Below are 13,853 nucleotides of genomic sequence, written 5' to 3'. Positions count from 1 at the left end.
ACATGTAACGAGCAACCTAACTCGAGCCAGCACAAAGTCTAAAACTTGATAAATCAGCTGATTGCCAGGACTTTATTTACAAGTGCAAATTCTGTCTACTAATACAGGCTGTGGGAGATGTTATTTACAGAAGATATTTTTAGTGTTACATGTGAGCAAGATGTATGTACAGTTTCTTATTTTTTGCTTTTTTGAACGAATATGAGTTCTGATTACAATCCACCTCAACAAAAATCGGTGTGGTTGGCCCGATTCAGCACATCTAAACCAGGGTGTGTCGATTGCCTCCGTCTGCATTTAATTTCAAGACCGACTTTGGTGGATCCCTCAATACAACAAAATTCCCATCAACATCTGTCGAGCCATAGGCAGCAAGACCCTGGTCCATCACAATCCTGCAAGTGCTAGTCGACTCATTGCATCCCATTTCAACGCCATAGTATATCAAGTGATCAGCAATGCTGTTTCCCCTCACCGATCTACAGAAGAGTTTTGAGAAACACATGAAACATTTTGAATATAGATAGCAAATTTAAAACCTTTGTAATAGAAATAGGGTAGAACATGAGAATGCTTGCCTGCTACAAGTTGGGTCTTCCCCAGAACCATCACAAACCTTCTCGACTGTATAAACAAAGCTTCCAAATGCAAGGTCGCGGATCCAGACCTAGAACATGATGATCATATATCACAACAAATGACAGATGGGACAACTCTAAGTATGAAACTTATTGCAAAAAAGTGGCATTAAACACCTCCAGGTGACCAATGTATATAAGAAACAACAGGAGAATAGACATAAAATTAACCTTAGTAGAGGTCGAGTGTGTGAGCCTTGGAAGATTTTCCATGTCAACCCTTATTTAAAGAAGTTAACAAGACTTAAAGAATGATTTGATAGGTAGATTCCAGATTTTGTATTATTCATAAATGATTTTGCAATGCTCTTCGTGATAAGTGTTTGGTAGTGCACGGAATGGGATACGTTTGAAATCTAAGAGATGATCCTATATTCAATAATAATCATTTCAAAAGAAAACGGACCAGAAACTCAAGAAAGGCCAGGCGGTAACTAAGACTTAAGATACACACGCACGCATATATATATACACAAAAGTAATAATGTAGTAAACCATTACCTCTCTTGGGAAGTGATGGTACGTTTTCTGCGGAAAATAAGAGTAATAGGGGGGCAGATGAGGCACCATATCATTTCCATGTGTGACACGAAAGGTGTCCGGGACAACTTGGCTATAGTAGGATGCAAAAACAGCATTTCCAATCCTAGGTTGCCCAAACGTCATGACCTGGACTTTCTGCTGCTTTCCAAGAGTGAGCTGAAAAGGGACGGAAATTCAGAGCACAATTCCCATAGGAAAAAAAACATATAAAAATAGCAGCACTAAAATCATAAACCAATATGAAACTTGAAAGTTCACACACTAATAATGTGAATATTTCAAAAAAAAAATTCACATAAAAAATGGATTTTTTTCGTACAGTAAATGGAAAGAGATTGTATATAGCTCTCATTTCATGAGTTAGCCAAAAGCAATAAATTGCCAAAAACCTTGGGATGGTCCAATATCCAACTAAATTATAAGGAGTACTTGATTATCAGAAGGTGAAAAAAATGCCATTGCTAGAACCATTTTTTAATTACTGAAGCTGAAGACAGAATTAAACCTCAGAGACCTCTTTCATCTATTGATATACCATACTATAAAAGCCAAAACACGTCATAAGCATGAAAATTAATCAAGGTTTTGGACTATTACACGAAGATCAAGTCCGCATAATGCAGCCATTGCTCCTCCCATTGAGTGCCCTGTTACCATGATGTCAGTGTCTCCATATAGCTTCTTTGCTAGTTGAACAGCACTTAGAACTCCAGGACGTAATGAAGAGTCATTATAAGCATTATAAAAACCATGATGAACCTAAAGCAATGGAAGATGAGTCGAATGATAAAAGCATTCTGCAAATACTATTTTTTTCGTAAAGAACAAGAGTTGATGGTACATACCATTGCACCGTCAACTCCAGGATAATTGATATCAAGCTGCTTCCAGAACAAATCTTCCACCCAATTCTGAATACTGCAACCATAGTACAACAATACATATGAAATGGTAAAACTAAAATTTAATTACATGAATATTGTGCAGCTACTGAAATCAAGTTGATACTCCAGCATCATTCTTGAATAGCTTCAATGTATTTGAAATTTGATCACTTAATCGTGAAACAGCTTTGAGGTAAATTAAGGAATCATGGAGGTGATAGAACACAACATGCTCAAGAGAAATAGCAAACCTGGTTTCCTGTGTTCCCCTGAATGCAATAACAACAGCATTAAGATTAGTTGCAAAACCAACAAATCCCTGTCACACATAAATAAACACTCCAGTATTAGAGCTTCTATAAGTAATGTCAAGTAAAAAAGTTTTAGGACTAAGGATGACTCAAATTCCAGACCTGTAGACACCATTTTACGTCAACAATCAGCTCAAGTATTTCAAAGCCCTGCATCCAAGAGCAATTGTTTCAACCTTCATTATGAGGTAAAGTTATGGGTCTTATTCAATTGTCGTCTATCAGTTCTACCTCTGTTAGACCATTACATCTTGAGCAAGTCCATGTAAACAACTCAGTCAAGTCTGACATATATACCTGCAAGGTAACAGTTGATTGATTGATGTGTAAGAAGTTTAGAAATGACCATTAAACCCACAAAACTTGTCTCCTGAATTGTTTCCAGATAATCCTTTTTATGTGAGTAAAATACAAAATATTAAATCAAATACTGCGAGAAGCTGTTCAACACACTGCTTTCATTGGAATAATTTGGCTAGAAAACCAACTATTCAAACATGCAAAAATCATATTTTGAATCTAACCAACAACAACATAATGCATTTCAAGATGACTCTTACTGCTGAAGCATATTGCACCAATATTGTTGCAAGAGTGTGATTGTACTTTGCCGGTTCATGCTGCTTATGGTTGTGCTTATGCTTGACTGTCACCTTGAGTTCTGCAACCAAAACATTCAATGTGAAAATACAGCAAAGGGCAGATTTTCCAACCACAAAAAAATTACAAAACAAATCTACATAATCAAGATCAAAATATAAATTCAATCCAAAAGCATCGGTTTTCAGGTTATCAATTTATTCAACTACGCACACTAGGATCAAACATTTGGTGAATAGAAACTCGCAAAATCGAAAACTAAAAGCCACAAATATATTGCTAAAAAGAGAAGGAATAATTTCAGAACACTCCAATTAAATACTTCAAGGTCACTCAACAAGAATTCGTGCACGAAAACTAATTTGCTTCCACGATTACCAGAGATAAAAACGGCAAAACTACCTAGAAATTTCACATCTAAAGTAAGAAAGGATTACCTCTGCACGATGATAAAGTCACCGAACATATGAGAATTGCAATAATCAGCCAGCTCCTGCTTTCCATGCCCTGCACAAGAAACCAATTCAATAAATGAATTGAACACGGGATAAACTCGAAATTTGAAGCTTGACTTCGATCATTGATGTAAAACAAAAATGCAAGCAATTCACCTGATTAAAAAGTTCCCTAAATCGAATTGCGCGCTCCAATTTGAAAAGGGGCAGTCGTTTTCCGGCGACCGTGAGCCGGTGGAAGGTTGCCAAGTGGAGATGGGAAGGCGCAAAACGACGTCGAAAAAGGGAGTGATTGAATTGATTTAGGATAATTGATGTTTCGTGCAAGTCTTTGAAAATATGGGCCTTCTTCAAAATCCAACAAGATATTTGATTTTGCCGAAACTACCCTGACGAAACCGGTTTACAAAGGAGCGGCATGTACTTGGATGAGGGTATTTTAAAGTTTACCGGGGGTGAAACCGTAAAATAATTATATCGCTAGAAAACGAAATGTTTTGTCTGGTTAGAAATATGATTACAGCGGAATAGAGATGACTCACGCAAAATCTTACGCGTGCACGGCACGTGGAGGGTGTTTTTGGCTAAAAGAAGCTGTGAAGAAGTAGAAGAATCACAATTAAAAAAAAAATAGAAGAATCACCATTTGCATGATAAAATATTACTGCTAGGATTAAGTTGTTAATTATTTTAGTTGAAGGTGGTTGGCTATGACTAATTATTATTATTATATAATTATTTATTGAGTTGTGAGATTCAATCTCATGAATTAAATACATCACATGTTTAATCTTGAGATAGTACAATCTTGCAAAGTAAACATCTCACGCTGATCTTGAGATAGTACAATCTTGCAAAGTAAACATCTCACGCTGAATAAATGTTACTATGGCAAGTTCAATAGCCCAGTCGTATTCTTCACCTTTAATGAGAGTACGAATCTCAGATGAAAATAGTGATGAGAAGAAGAAAATGGCGTTTCATCCTCATCTACATATTAGGAATTAAATAATCAAGTTTTAATTAGTTTCATTTATTTAATGAGCTTAAGACGAGTTTTTTTGAATGTACTAAATGATCAGAGTTGAATATGATTGTTGGTCAAGCTAATATTAATTTCAATTAATTTACATACTTAATGGGTTTAGAATATATTAGATAGAAATTATTGTTTCTTGTTAACTTATTTTGATATTATTACTTAATTTACTTTGAATTTTATTCAAATTGTCTATATCATGGAAGATGATCGAGTTGATTAGTTAAATAGTAGTATTTCTTATGTCCCACCTTAATAGAGGCGTTTCATTCTATAAACTGGTTTTGAAAAAATAATAGTAATAAATAGTTAAAGTGGAGAAATAGTAAAGTCAAAGAGAGAACAATGTAATTACTATTAATTTTTCGAAATAAGTGTATAAAATGAAACGTCTTTATTAACATTAAACGGAGGGAATACTGCTCAGAAAAAATACCACAAAGCTCCAAATTGTGCGAAGCAATTGGATCAAGTCATGATGCATTAGCACTCGCTATTGGTTTCTATCTCTTTCCATTCTCATCATGGACCTCAACATCCTCATTATCAATGCAAAGGTCACGTTATGATACAAGTCGACTTTGGCTAACTCGGTCACACTATTCGATGTTGGGCCTTTTCCCTCAGCCTTTCTCTTAGACAACTTTGTGGCATATGGGACGATCTTCTCTTAGCACATGTGCTACGTAATTCTCCTCCATAGGGGAGTTTAAATCGAAATCATTGCTTTGGCTACAAGTGTAGTCGTCGTCGGCGGTCTGCATTGAGTTTGGTTCCCTTCAGCCCGTCAAATTTAGAACCCGACAAGAACTTTAAGTGATCATTGGTGATGTCGTAGTGCTTGAACTCGTGATTTGTTGATGTCGTAGTACTTGAATGCGTTTTTTTTTTCCTTAGAAAAAGGTCCCACACTCCCACTATGTGAACTAACGAATTGTATCCCGATCACTAAAAAGCTATTTACTAGTCATTTATAATTATTTCAGTTTTGACTTTAGTTTCAAATCTTACACGCTCAAATCTATAACATGAATGGATCAGACCCGACCCAAATCACACATTTCAGATCGATTCAATTAGACTTGATCATTCTTTTATTAGAGCATCTCCAATGGCGGACGTCCGGTCGGACATCCGCGACGGGCGACCAGGACGTCCGCCATTGTGGCGTGGAAGGTAGGATACGGACGTCCCGTAAGGACGTCGGATGTCCTCGGACGTGCGGGCGACGGGCGGGCGGACGTCCGCCATTGTGGTGTGGGTCGGACGTCCGGTATTAATTTTTTTTTTTAAAACTCTATATATACGGCTCGTTGCACTTCATACGACGACGAAGAGTGAGCCGAGTCAAAAATTTTATTATGTAATTTTTTCTTTTTTATTATGTAAATTTTTTTTCTTTTTTTATGTAATTTTTTTTAATGAAGCATTTGCAATTTTCCCGTATTCCGTGTCAAAATTATAATTCCGTTACGTATATTTGTGAATTTGTGATTTTTTTATTGCGGAAGTCCTAGTGGGAAGGGCGGATTGTGAAGGGGATGTCCTAGTGACGTGACAGTGGGATGGGAAGTCCTAGTGACGTGGCAGGAGGTGTTTTTGGGAAGTCCTAGTGGATGTCCGAGTGGGACATCCGCCTAGTGGAGATGCTCTTATATCTTTACAATTGCAACTTTCTATCCTTTTTCCCATTTTATCTTATGTCTCTTCTAATCCATTTCTAGGTTCTACTGCCGACATCGCCCAGCTGGTTGTTAAACTCTGGAGTATTAAAAATCAAATAAAAAAGGAAAGTTCTAATTGGGCCCTGAGTAGATTTAAAATAAAATTCATAGCCCATTAGGCCCAACCCAGTGGAAGGAATATTGATTTTTTTTACCCCACAGCAAATGGCGGGAAAATGTCCAACAAAATAAATTTCCAAACAATTTTGGGGCAGCTATATAAACCCAAACCCGCTAACGCAATTGGTCGGTTGCATTTCAATTTAAGTATTTCCATTTTTACATTTTTTTTTCTTCTCCGCTTTTTCCCCCAAAACCGCAAAACGCTGCTTCTGTTCGAAGCGGAGCTGAATCACAGAAACCCTCGGAAATGGCGAAACCCTCGCGTGCAAAGGACTCGTCCGACGACTCGTTGACCAGCTCATCGGCCGAGGAGGAGGTGGTCAAGGACCAGGTCAATGACGAAGAAGACGACGAGGAGCTCGAGGCGGTGGCTCGCACCGCTGAAGACTCCGACGACGAGGATGCTCCCAACGATGTTGTTCAGGACGATGATGAAATTGAGGTCTAATTACTTTGAATTTTCGGATTTCGTCTTTTTTTTTGTTGTAATTGGTTATTGTTTTACTACTGCATAGTGTAGCTTGACGGATCTGTGGTCAGGTAGTGGTTGAGTTGTGTTTTCTTCTTATTTGCTGGGTCGAGTTAGCTAGGTTTGTTTTTATCTGGTTTGCTAGATGTAAAAGAGTGTAGAAACGGGGTGGGTATAAATTTACTAGTTAGACAATAAGTTTAAGTTGTTCTTATAATTTGGTTAAATTTGGAGAATTTTTTAAAAATAAACGACAGTATAGTTGCATTTCCCCCATTCTGATACAGTTGATTTTTTATTTATCAGCTACACTGCAGATTTATGTTTCTATAACCATTTTATATATGGTGTACTATTTAGAGATGTTTTACATGGTTGGAATGGCTGAGTGAGTTATACTGAAGCTTTCGTTTGTGGTTTCAGGAAGAGGATGTTGTTGCAAATGAAACTGCAAAGCGTGAAAGAGCAAGGCTTAGAGAAATGCAGCGGGTAAAAAAGCAGAAAATACAAGAAATACTTGATGACCAGAATGCTGCTATTGAGGCTGACATGGTGTGTTTTCCCAATATGAATTGGTACTTGATAATGAACACATTACCGTTGCATATTATAAATGATTTGATCTGCCTTGTTTCAGAACAACAAAGGAAAGGGTCGATTGAACTATCTGTTACAGCAAACTGAGTTATTTGCTCACTTTGCCAAGGGTGATCAATCTGTTCAGAAAAAGGGCAAGGGAAGGTGGGTAGTGTCATTTTGATTTGATTATCTTTCTTATTCATATTGTTAATGTAGTCATCATCAGTAGCCAAACTAGATGCTAGCCTGAAGTAAATCTTATGTTTCTTGTGCTCTCCAATTGCACCTTTTAGGGGTCGCCATGCGTCGAAGATAACTGAAGAGGAAGAAGATGAAGAGTGTCTTAAAGAGGAAGAAGATGGCCTTTCTGGCACTGGAAACACTAGACTATTGGTGCAGCCCTCTTGTAAGATTTTCTTTTTTCCCTCCAGTTTTCCTTATTGTGGACTGGTTCTGCCGTAATAGTACTTACAAATGTCTCTTCTAGATTGGTTCACTACTATGTGAGATTGTCATAGTCCTATGTTTATTCTCTATTGTATAAGTTTCTAATTTGGTGGCAACTATGTAATTGTATTCGGTCCCTATAATGTTCTTTACTGGTATGACATCCTATACTAAATTTTTACCTTTGTTTGCAGGTATTCAGGGTAAGATGAGGGACTACCAGCTAGCTGGTTTAAATTGGCTGATTCGGCTGTATGAAAATGGCATTAATGGGATACTTGCTGATGAAATGGTATATATGGGGAGTAGTGGCATTTTCAAACATATTGGTGCATCTTTTTCCCTTTTATTGATAATGGTGTCTTGTATTCATATCAGTGTGTTGTATTTCAATTAGGGTCTTGGTAAAACTTTGCAAACAATTTCCTTGATGGGATACTTGCATGAGTTCAGAGGAATTACAGGTCCTCACATGGTTGTTGCTCCAAAATCCACACTTGGAAATTGGATGAATGAAATTAAAAGGTTTTGCCCTGTACTGCGTGCTGTAAAGTTCCTTGGTAATCCTGATGAAAGGGTAAGCTTGCCTTGCCAATTTTAGATATTTTTTTCAGGCCTTGTGCTCTAACTGATTTTGATTACAAAAATCTTAATTATGTTTTCCAGAGATATATTCGTGAGGAGTTACTTGTTGCTGGCAAGTTCGATGTCTGTGTAACAAGTTTTGAGATGGCTATCAAAGAGAAGACTACGCTGCGCCGATTTAGTTGGCGCTATATCATTATTGACGAAGCCCATAGAATTAAGAATGAGAATTCCCTTCTCTCGAAAACGATGAGGCTCTTTAATACTAACTATCGACTTCTTATTACTGGAACACCACTTCAGGTGATAATTTATTTTGTTACAGTTGCTTAGTCTTTGAAATTTTTTATTAGCTTTGTAATAACTGTTACACTAGTAATGTTCTGGATCTGAGGTAAGGTGAGGTATAAAATCATGTTTTCTCTGGAACTTTACAAATCTAAAATGTAATTTGATGTCCAATTAGTTTGGGGTTATTTTCTTTTCAGGAACTTTTATTTCTCTTGAATTTGGTCCAATGAAATCTTCAAGATTTACTCTTTGTTAAAGTATTTTTGGTTGGGGTTTTTTATTTGGTCTGTTATGCCTGCTGATGTATGATTTATTTATAAGGGATTTATGTTAGATTATATTCACGTCATTTGAGATGTGATGTTAGTTTTTTGTTTGTCTGCTGTTTTTCCCCTTTGCAGAATAATCTTCATGAACTCTGGGCTCTCCTCAACTTTTTGCTTCCAGAAATATTTAGCTCTGCAGAGACGTTTGATGAGTGGTTCCAAATTTCTGGTGAAAATGACGAACATGAAGTTGTCCAACAGCTTCACAAGGTATGCAATTTTTCTGTTATGATAATTCTTTACGGAAAAATGATACTGTAAATCTTATTTTTGATAATAATAAAAAAGTGCATGAAAGATGTAGGCTTATCAATTCATAAGCATCTCAGATCTCTATGTTGGATAATCCAATTGTTGTATTACATCATGAAGCAGTTCTGCAACGCCTATGCCATTTTCCGTTGTATAGTGAAAATCTTTATGCTGCTACTGTTTCCTTGGGCACAAAATTATTAGAATTAGATATCTGTTACAGTTCTTGAGATGCACTTGTCTCTACTTGTCTGACTGAATCTATCACTGTGGTCCTTTTTGGTGATATACCAGGTTCTGAGGCCCTTCCTTCTTAGAAGACTAAAATCTGATGTCGAGAAAGGTTTACCTCCCAAGAAGGAGACAATACTTAAAGTTGGTATGTCCCAAATGCAAAAGCAATATTATAAGGCGTTGCTACAGAAAGATCTTGAGGTGGTAAATGCTGGTGGAGAACGCAAACGCCTTCTTAATATAGCCATGCAGCTCCGAAAATGTTGCAATCATCCATATTTGTTTCAAGGTGCAGAGCCTGGCCCACCTTATAGCACAGGAGAACATCTAATTGAAAATGCTGGTAAGGTTATCAGAAGATCAAGGAGGAAAAAAGCTCTATATGCTCTAATTTGTGTTCTCCTTTTCAGATTTGTTTAGTTTTATAGTTTTCTATCTGTTGTGGTTGCAGGCAAGATGGTTCTTCTTGATAAGTTGCTGCCAAAACTAAAGGAGCGTGATTCCAGGGTTTTGATATTTTCCCAGGTTGGAACCATGACTGACTTTATCGCTACCTTCAGAATTTTGTACCTCTTATGGATTGACTAGATTTATTGTATGTTTTTTATCCCTTTTACTTTTGGATTCCCCCATAATGCATTACTTCTTTTATTTCATACATCAGATGACAAGGCTGCTAGACATTCTCGAGGACTACTTAATGTTCCGTGGGTACCTCTATTGCCGAATTGATGGAAATACAGGAGGAGAAGATCGAGATGCTTCCATTGAATGCTTCAACAAACCAGGAAGTGAGAAATTTGTCTTTCTGCTGTCAACTAGGGCTGGAGGTCTTGGTATCAATCTGGCAACTGCTGACGTTGTCATTCTTTATGATAGTGACTGGTAAGAGTTTGCTTCTCTACTGTTTTCGTTTTAAGGCTATTGAATTGGCTTTTGAAATTATAATGCTAGGCTCATATGATTGCAGGAATCCACAGGTTGATTTGCAAGCTCAGGATCGAGCTCATAGGATAGGGCAGAAGAAGGAGGTTCAAGTTTTCCGATTCTGCACTGAGGTTTGTCTTGTCATTATTTTGTAGTTATATCAGGTGCTCTGGAGGTCCAATGTTTCTATGACTTATCATTTGATACTATGTAGTACACAATTGAGGAGAAAGTTATTGAAAGGGCCTATAAGAAGCTTGCTCTTGATGCGTTGGTTATCCAGCAAGGGAGACTAGCGGAACAAAAGAGTGAGAGTCATTTGCATCCACTAATATTACTTCCTTCACTGGCAATATTGATGTGAATTATTTATGAATTTGATTCTCTGTTATGCAGCTGTGAATAAGGATGAGTTGTTGCAAATGGTAAGATTCGGCGCTGAAATGGTTTTCAGCTCCAAAGATAGCACGATCACAGATGAGGATATAGATCGAATAATTGCCAAGGGAGAAGAAGCAACAGCTGAACTTGATGCCAAGATGAAAAAATTTACTGAAGATGCCATCAAATTCAAAATGGATGACAGTATGTTTCATATTCTTGACCTCCTGGTTTTTGTCCATTTTTTTTTATCTTTTATTAGTTTGACTAACATAGCTATGGACTTTCTCCAGCTGCTGATTTGTATGATTTTGACGATGATAAGGTGTGGATACTGTGCTTATTGTTGGCTATTATGGTTTTATGTTATTCTTGCCCCAAACTAATTTGTATTCTTTTCACTTGTGAAGGATGAAAATAAGTTAGATTTTAAGAAAATTGTCAGTGATAATTGGATTGAACCACCAAAAAGAGAAAGGAAACGCAAGTACGTTTCTTCAACCGCTCTAATGACATGCTTAAATGTCAATTTGTTGTCAGCTAGACTAATCCATTTGTTTTTACTTATGTGTAGCTACTCAGAATCAGAGTACTTCAAGCAGACAATGCGTCAAAGTGGTCCTGCTAGGCCCAAGGAGCCTCGAATTCCTCGCATGCCGCAATTGTAAGTGTTTTTTGTTCATTTGTTTTAATTGTTGAGTACTTTTAAGACTTATGTATGTTAAAGCTCATGTCACCTTTTGTCAGGCATGATTTCCAATTCTTCAACACACAGCGTCTTAGCGAGCTTTATGAGAAAGAAGTGCGCCATCTTATGGTACGGGTCCACCTTATTCCTGCTCCCTCCGTCCCATTCAAAGTGTCTCACTTTCCTTTTGTCCCATTCCAAGTGTATCATTCCATTTTAGGAAGCAATAAGGACTTCTAATTGTGCAATTGCCTTTGACTTTTCTCTCTCTCCTGCTCTCTCTTAAAACACATGTAGGCCAATGCACTTGATACTCCAATTATCTTTTCCTTAATACTCGTGGTTAAGAGAAATGAAACACTTAAATATCTGCGTTTTATCACTTCTTACTTGTGTCTTTTGAATTCAGCAAACACATCAAAGAAATCAAGTAAAAGATACCATAGACGTGGATGAACAAGAAGGTTTGTTCTTTCTTGAGAATTCCATGTACTTATTTGCCTGAATCATATGCTGATTATGTTTCCTGTACTGTACCTAGATGTGGGAGACCCATTGACGGTTGAGGAGCAGGAAGAGAAAGAGCAGTTACTGGAAGAAGTAAGTTTAACTTGCCTTGCTCATTGCTTGATGTTAGCTTGAGCTTTACCTGATTTTTTGTTATTTAATTTAATTTTGGTATTTAGGGATTTTCGGCTTGGAGCAGAAAAGACTTTAACAGCTTTATCAGGGCCTGTGAGAAGTATGGTCGGAATGATGTCAGTGGTATTGCTTCTGAAATGGAAGGGAAAACAGAGGAAGAAGTTGAAAGATATGCCAAAGTTTTCAAGGATAGATACAAAGAACTCAATGGTAAGCATTGTGGTTTCAGCTTTTAGTGACATTATGACTTTAATTTCAATTCTACACTCGTATAACTTTTTTTCATCAGATTATGATAGGATCATCAAAAGCATTGAAAGAGGAGAGGCCAGGATATCACGGAAGGATGAGATCATGAAAGCAATTGGGAAGAAGCTGGATCGCTATAAAAACCCTTGGCTGGAATTGAAGATCCAGTATGGCCAGAACAAAGGGAAGTTGTACAATGAGGAATGTGATCGCTTCATGGTCAGGCTATGACTAATCATCTCGACACTCTTTGAATAAGTTGGATCTCTTGTGTACAATTCCTGTAATAACTGGTATTTGTTCATCTCAGATATGCATGGTTCATAAGCTTGGATATGGTAACTGGGATGAGCTCAAGGCGGCCTTCCGTACTTCACCTTTGTTTCGCTTCGATTGGTTTATAAAGTCTCGTACCACACAAGAACTTGCAAGGAGATGTGATACACTAATTAGGCTGATAGAGAAGGAAAACCAGGAATACGATGAGAGGGAGAGGCAGGCACGCAAAGAGAAGAAACTAGCTGCCAAGGTGCATATGCTGTACCTTCCTCTTCAATCATTGAAATAACCATGTTATCTTTGGCTCAGTTTCTTAGCATTTCTTCTCTTTCGTCTCAGCAGAACAACACAACCCAATCCAAGCGCTCCGCTGCTAGACAGGCTGCAGAGAGCCCCCCATCAACAATGAAGAAGCGGAAGCAATCATCGATGGATGGCTATGTGAGCTCGGTATGTTTCTCTGGATGATACTATATTCTATTAACTGCTATATATAATACGATGTTAACCATTTTTCGCCAATACCTTTTTCCAGGGAAAGAAGAGGAAATGATTGATCAAAAATAGGCTGCAAACTGCTTTTGTTATTGGTAATGATAATAGATGCTGTAGTTGTACAAAGTCAGAATACATGTATACGAGGTGATGATCCATTTAACTGTCTTAAAATCGAGCCTCGTCGATCCACTTTCTAGTTGAGCTACTGCGACTCTTATGTAGTGTTATTAGCTGAAGGAAATTATTTACATTATGATGGGATGGATATCTTTTGTTATATCAATGTGCAACCGTATCTGTTGTATACAAATGCTGTGTATTAGCATTTGTTTTGAAATACAGCCTTTTAAATCCCCCACTCGGTCCTAGTTGCTGTCGACTAGCACAGATTATGACACATTCAAGTTCGTGTTAATTGAAGACTTTGTCATGTGTTTTTTGGTTTTTTAGAACTTTAATGTTTAGTTGCTATAAAACTACTTTTTCTAGTGGATATTTTGTCCATTTACTATTTTCTTGTGTTTTTTTTATGTTTTTAGTGATTTGGATAGCTTCTTTTGTTTATATGTTGTTTTTGCATCTTCTGTTGTTATTTTGTGTTATTCGTCAATCTTTAGAGCATTTCTTTGGCATAAAATACTAACTTTATTCAAAGGTTTGTAGGATATATATATGATCTCTAAATTCTT

General features: G+C 37.2%; 2 protein-coding genes across 3 annotated transcripts; one reads left to right on the top strand and one right to left on the bottom strand.

Annotated features, from left to right (window-relative positions):
• Window positions 1-45: 45 nt before the first annotated feature.
• On the bottom strand, window positions 46-3,764 carry LOC121808076 (lipase-like). Its single transcript, XM_042208418.1, has 11 exons — window positions 3,588-3,764; window positions 3,414-3,483; window positions 2,937-3,037; window positions 2,608-2,673; window positions 2,479-2,526; window positions 2,317-2,384; window positions 2,027-2,099; window positions 1,779-1,940; window positions 1,140-1,337; window positions 579-667; window positions 46-479 (listed from the first exon to the last, which is right to left on the bottom strand). Exons 2-11 carry the CDS (start codon window positions 3,478-3,480, stop codon window positions 263-265), a joined length of 1,089 nt encoding a protein of 362 aa, XP_042064352.1. The 5' UTR covers window positions 3,481-3,483; window positions 3,588-3,764; the 3' UTR covers window positions 46-262.
• Window positions 3,765-6,456: 2,692 nt separating this feature from the next.
• LOC121808051 (ISWI chromatin-remodeling complex ATPase CHR11-like) lies at window positions 6,457-13,441 on the top strand. 2 transcript variants are annotated; one of them, XM_042208397.1, is made up of 25 exons: window positions 6,457-6,759; window positions 7,210-7,338; window positions 7,424-7,527; window positions 7,659-7,771; window positions 8,007-8,104; window positions 8,210-8,389; window positions 8,479-8,700; window positions 9,090-9,224; window positions 9,561-9,843; window positions 9,952-10,025; window positions 10,165-10,385; window positions 10,471-10,558; window positions 10,642-10,735; window positions 10,824-11,012; window positions 11,102-11,133; window positions 11,219-11,295; window positions 11,383-11,472; window positions 11,556-11,625; window positions 11,906-11,960; window positions 12,038-12,096; window positions 12,183-12,348; window positions 12,428-12,606; window positions 12,698-12,916; window positions 13,009-13,116; window positions 13,202-13,441. In XM_042208397.1, exons 1-25 carry the CDS (start codon window positions 6,565-6,567, stop codon window positions 13,217-13,219), a joined length of 3,198 nt encoding a protein of 1,065 aa, XP_042064331.1. In that variant the 5' UTR covers window positions 6,457-6,564; the 3' UTR covers window positions 13,220-13,441. The 2 variants fall into 2 exon arrangements, with proteins under 2 accessions (XP_042064331.1, XP_042064325.1); XM_042208391.1 differs by having other exon boundaries at window positions 13,006-13,116.
• Window positions 13,442-13,853: the final 412 nt, after the last annotated feature.

This window comes from Salvia splendens, chromosome 1 (genome assembly GCF_004379255.2).
Source record: "Salvia splendens isolate huo1 chromosome 1, SspV2, whole genome shotgun sequence".
NCBI lineage: Eukaryota > Viridiplantae > Streptophyta > Magnoliopsida > Lamiales > Lamiaceae > Salvia > Salvia splendens.
The sequence above is the reverse complement of the archived record's forward strand: the minus strand, read 5'-3'. Positions and strand labels throughout refer to the sequence as shown.

Excerpts from the sequence above, each read along its gene's own strand:
- LOC121808076 (XM_042208418.1), bottom strand. The coding sequence starts at position 3,480 with ATGGAAAGCAGGAGCTGGCTGATTATTGCAATTCTCATATGTTCGGTG. Across the intron at positions 2,674-2,936 it reads TGGTGCAATATGCTTCAGCA|GTATATATGTCAGACTTGAC; the intron begins GTAAGAGTCATC and ends GTTACCTTGCAG. Across the intron at positions 2,385-2,478 it reads ACGTAAAATGGTGTCTACAG|GGATTTGTTGGTTTTGCAAC; the intron begins GTCTGGAATTTG and ends TATGTGTGACAG.
- LOC121808051 (XM_042208391.1), top strand. The coding sequence starts at position 6,565 with ATGGCGAAACCCTCGCGTGCAAAGGACTCGTCCGACGACTCGTTGACC. Across the intron at positions 12,097-12,182 it reads AAGAGCAGTTACTGGAAGAA|GGATTTTCGGCTTGGAGCAG; the intron begins GTAAGTTTAACT and ends TTTGGTATTTAG. Across the intron at positions 12,349-12,427 it reads TAGATACAAAGAACTCAATG|ATTATGATAGGATCATCAAA; the intron begins GTAAGCATTGTG and ends TTTTTTCATCAG.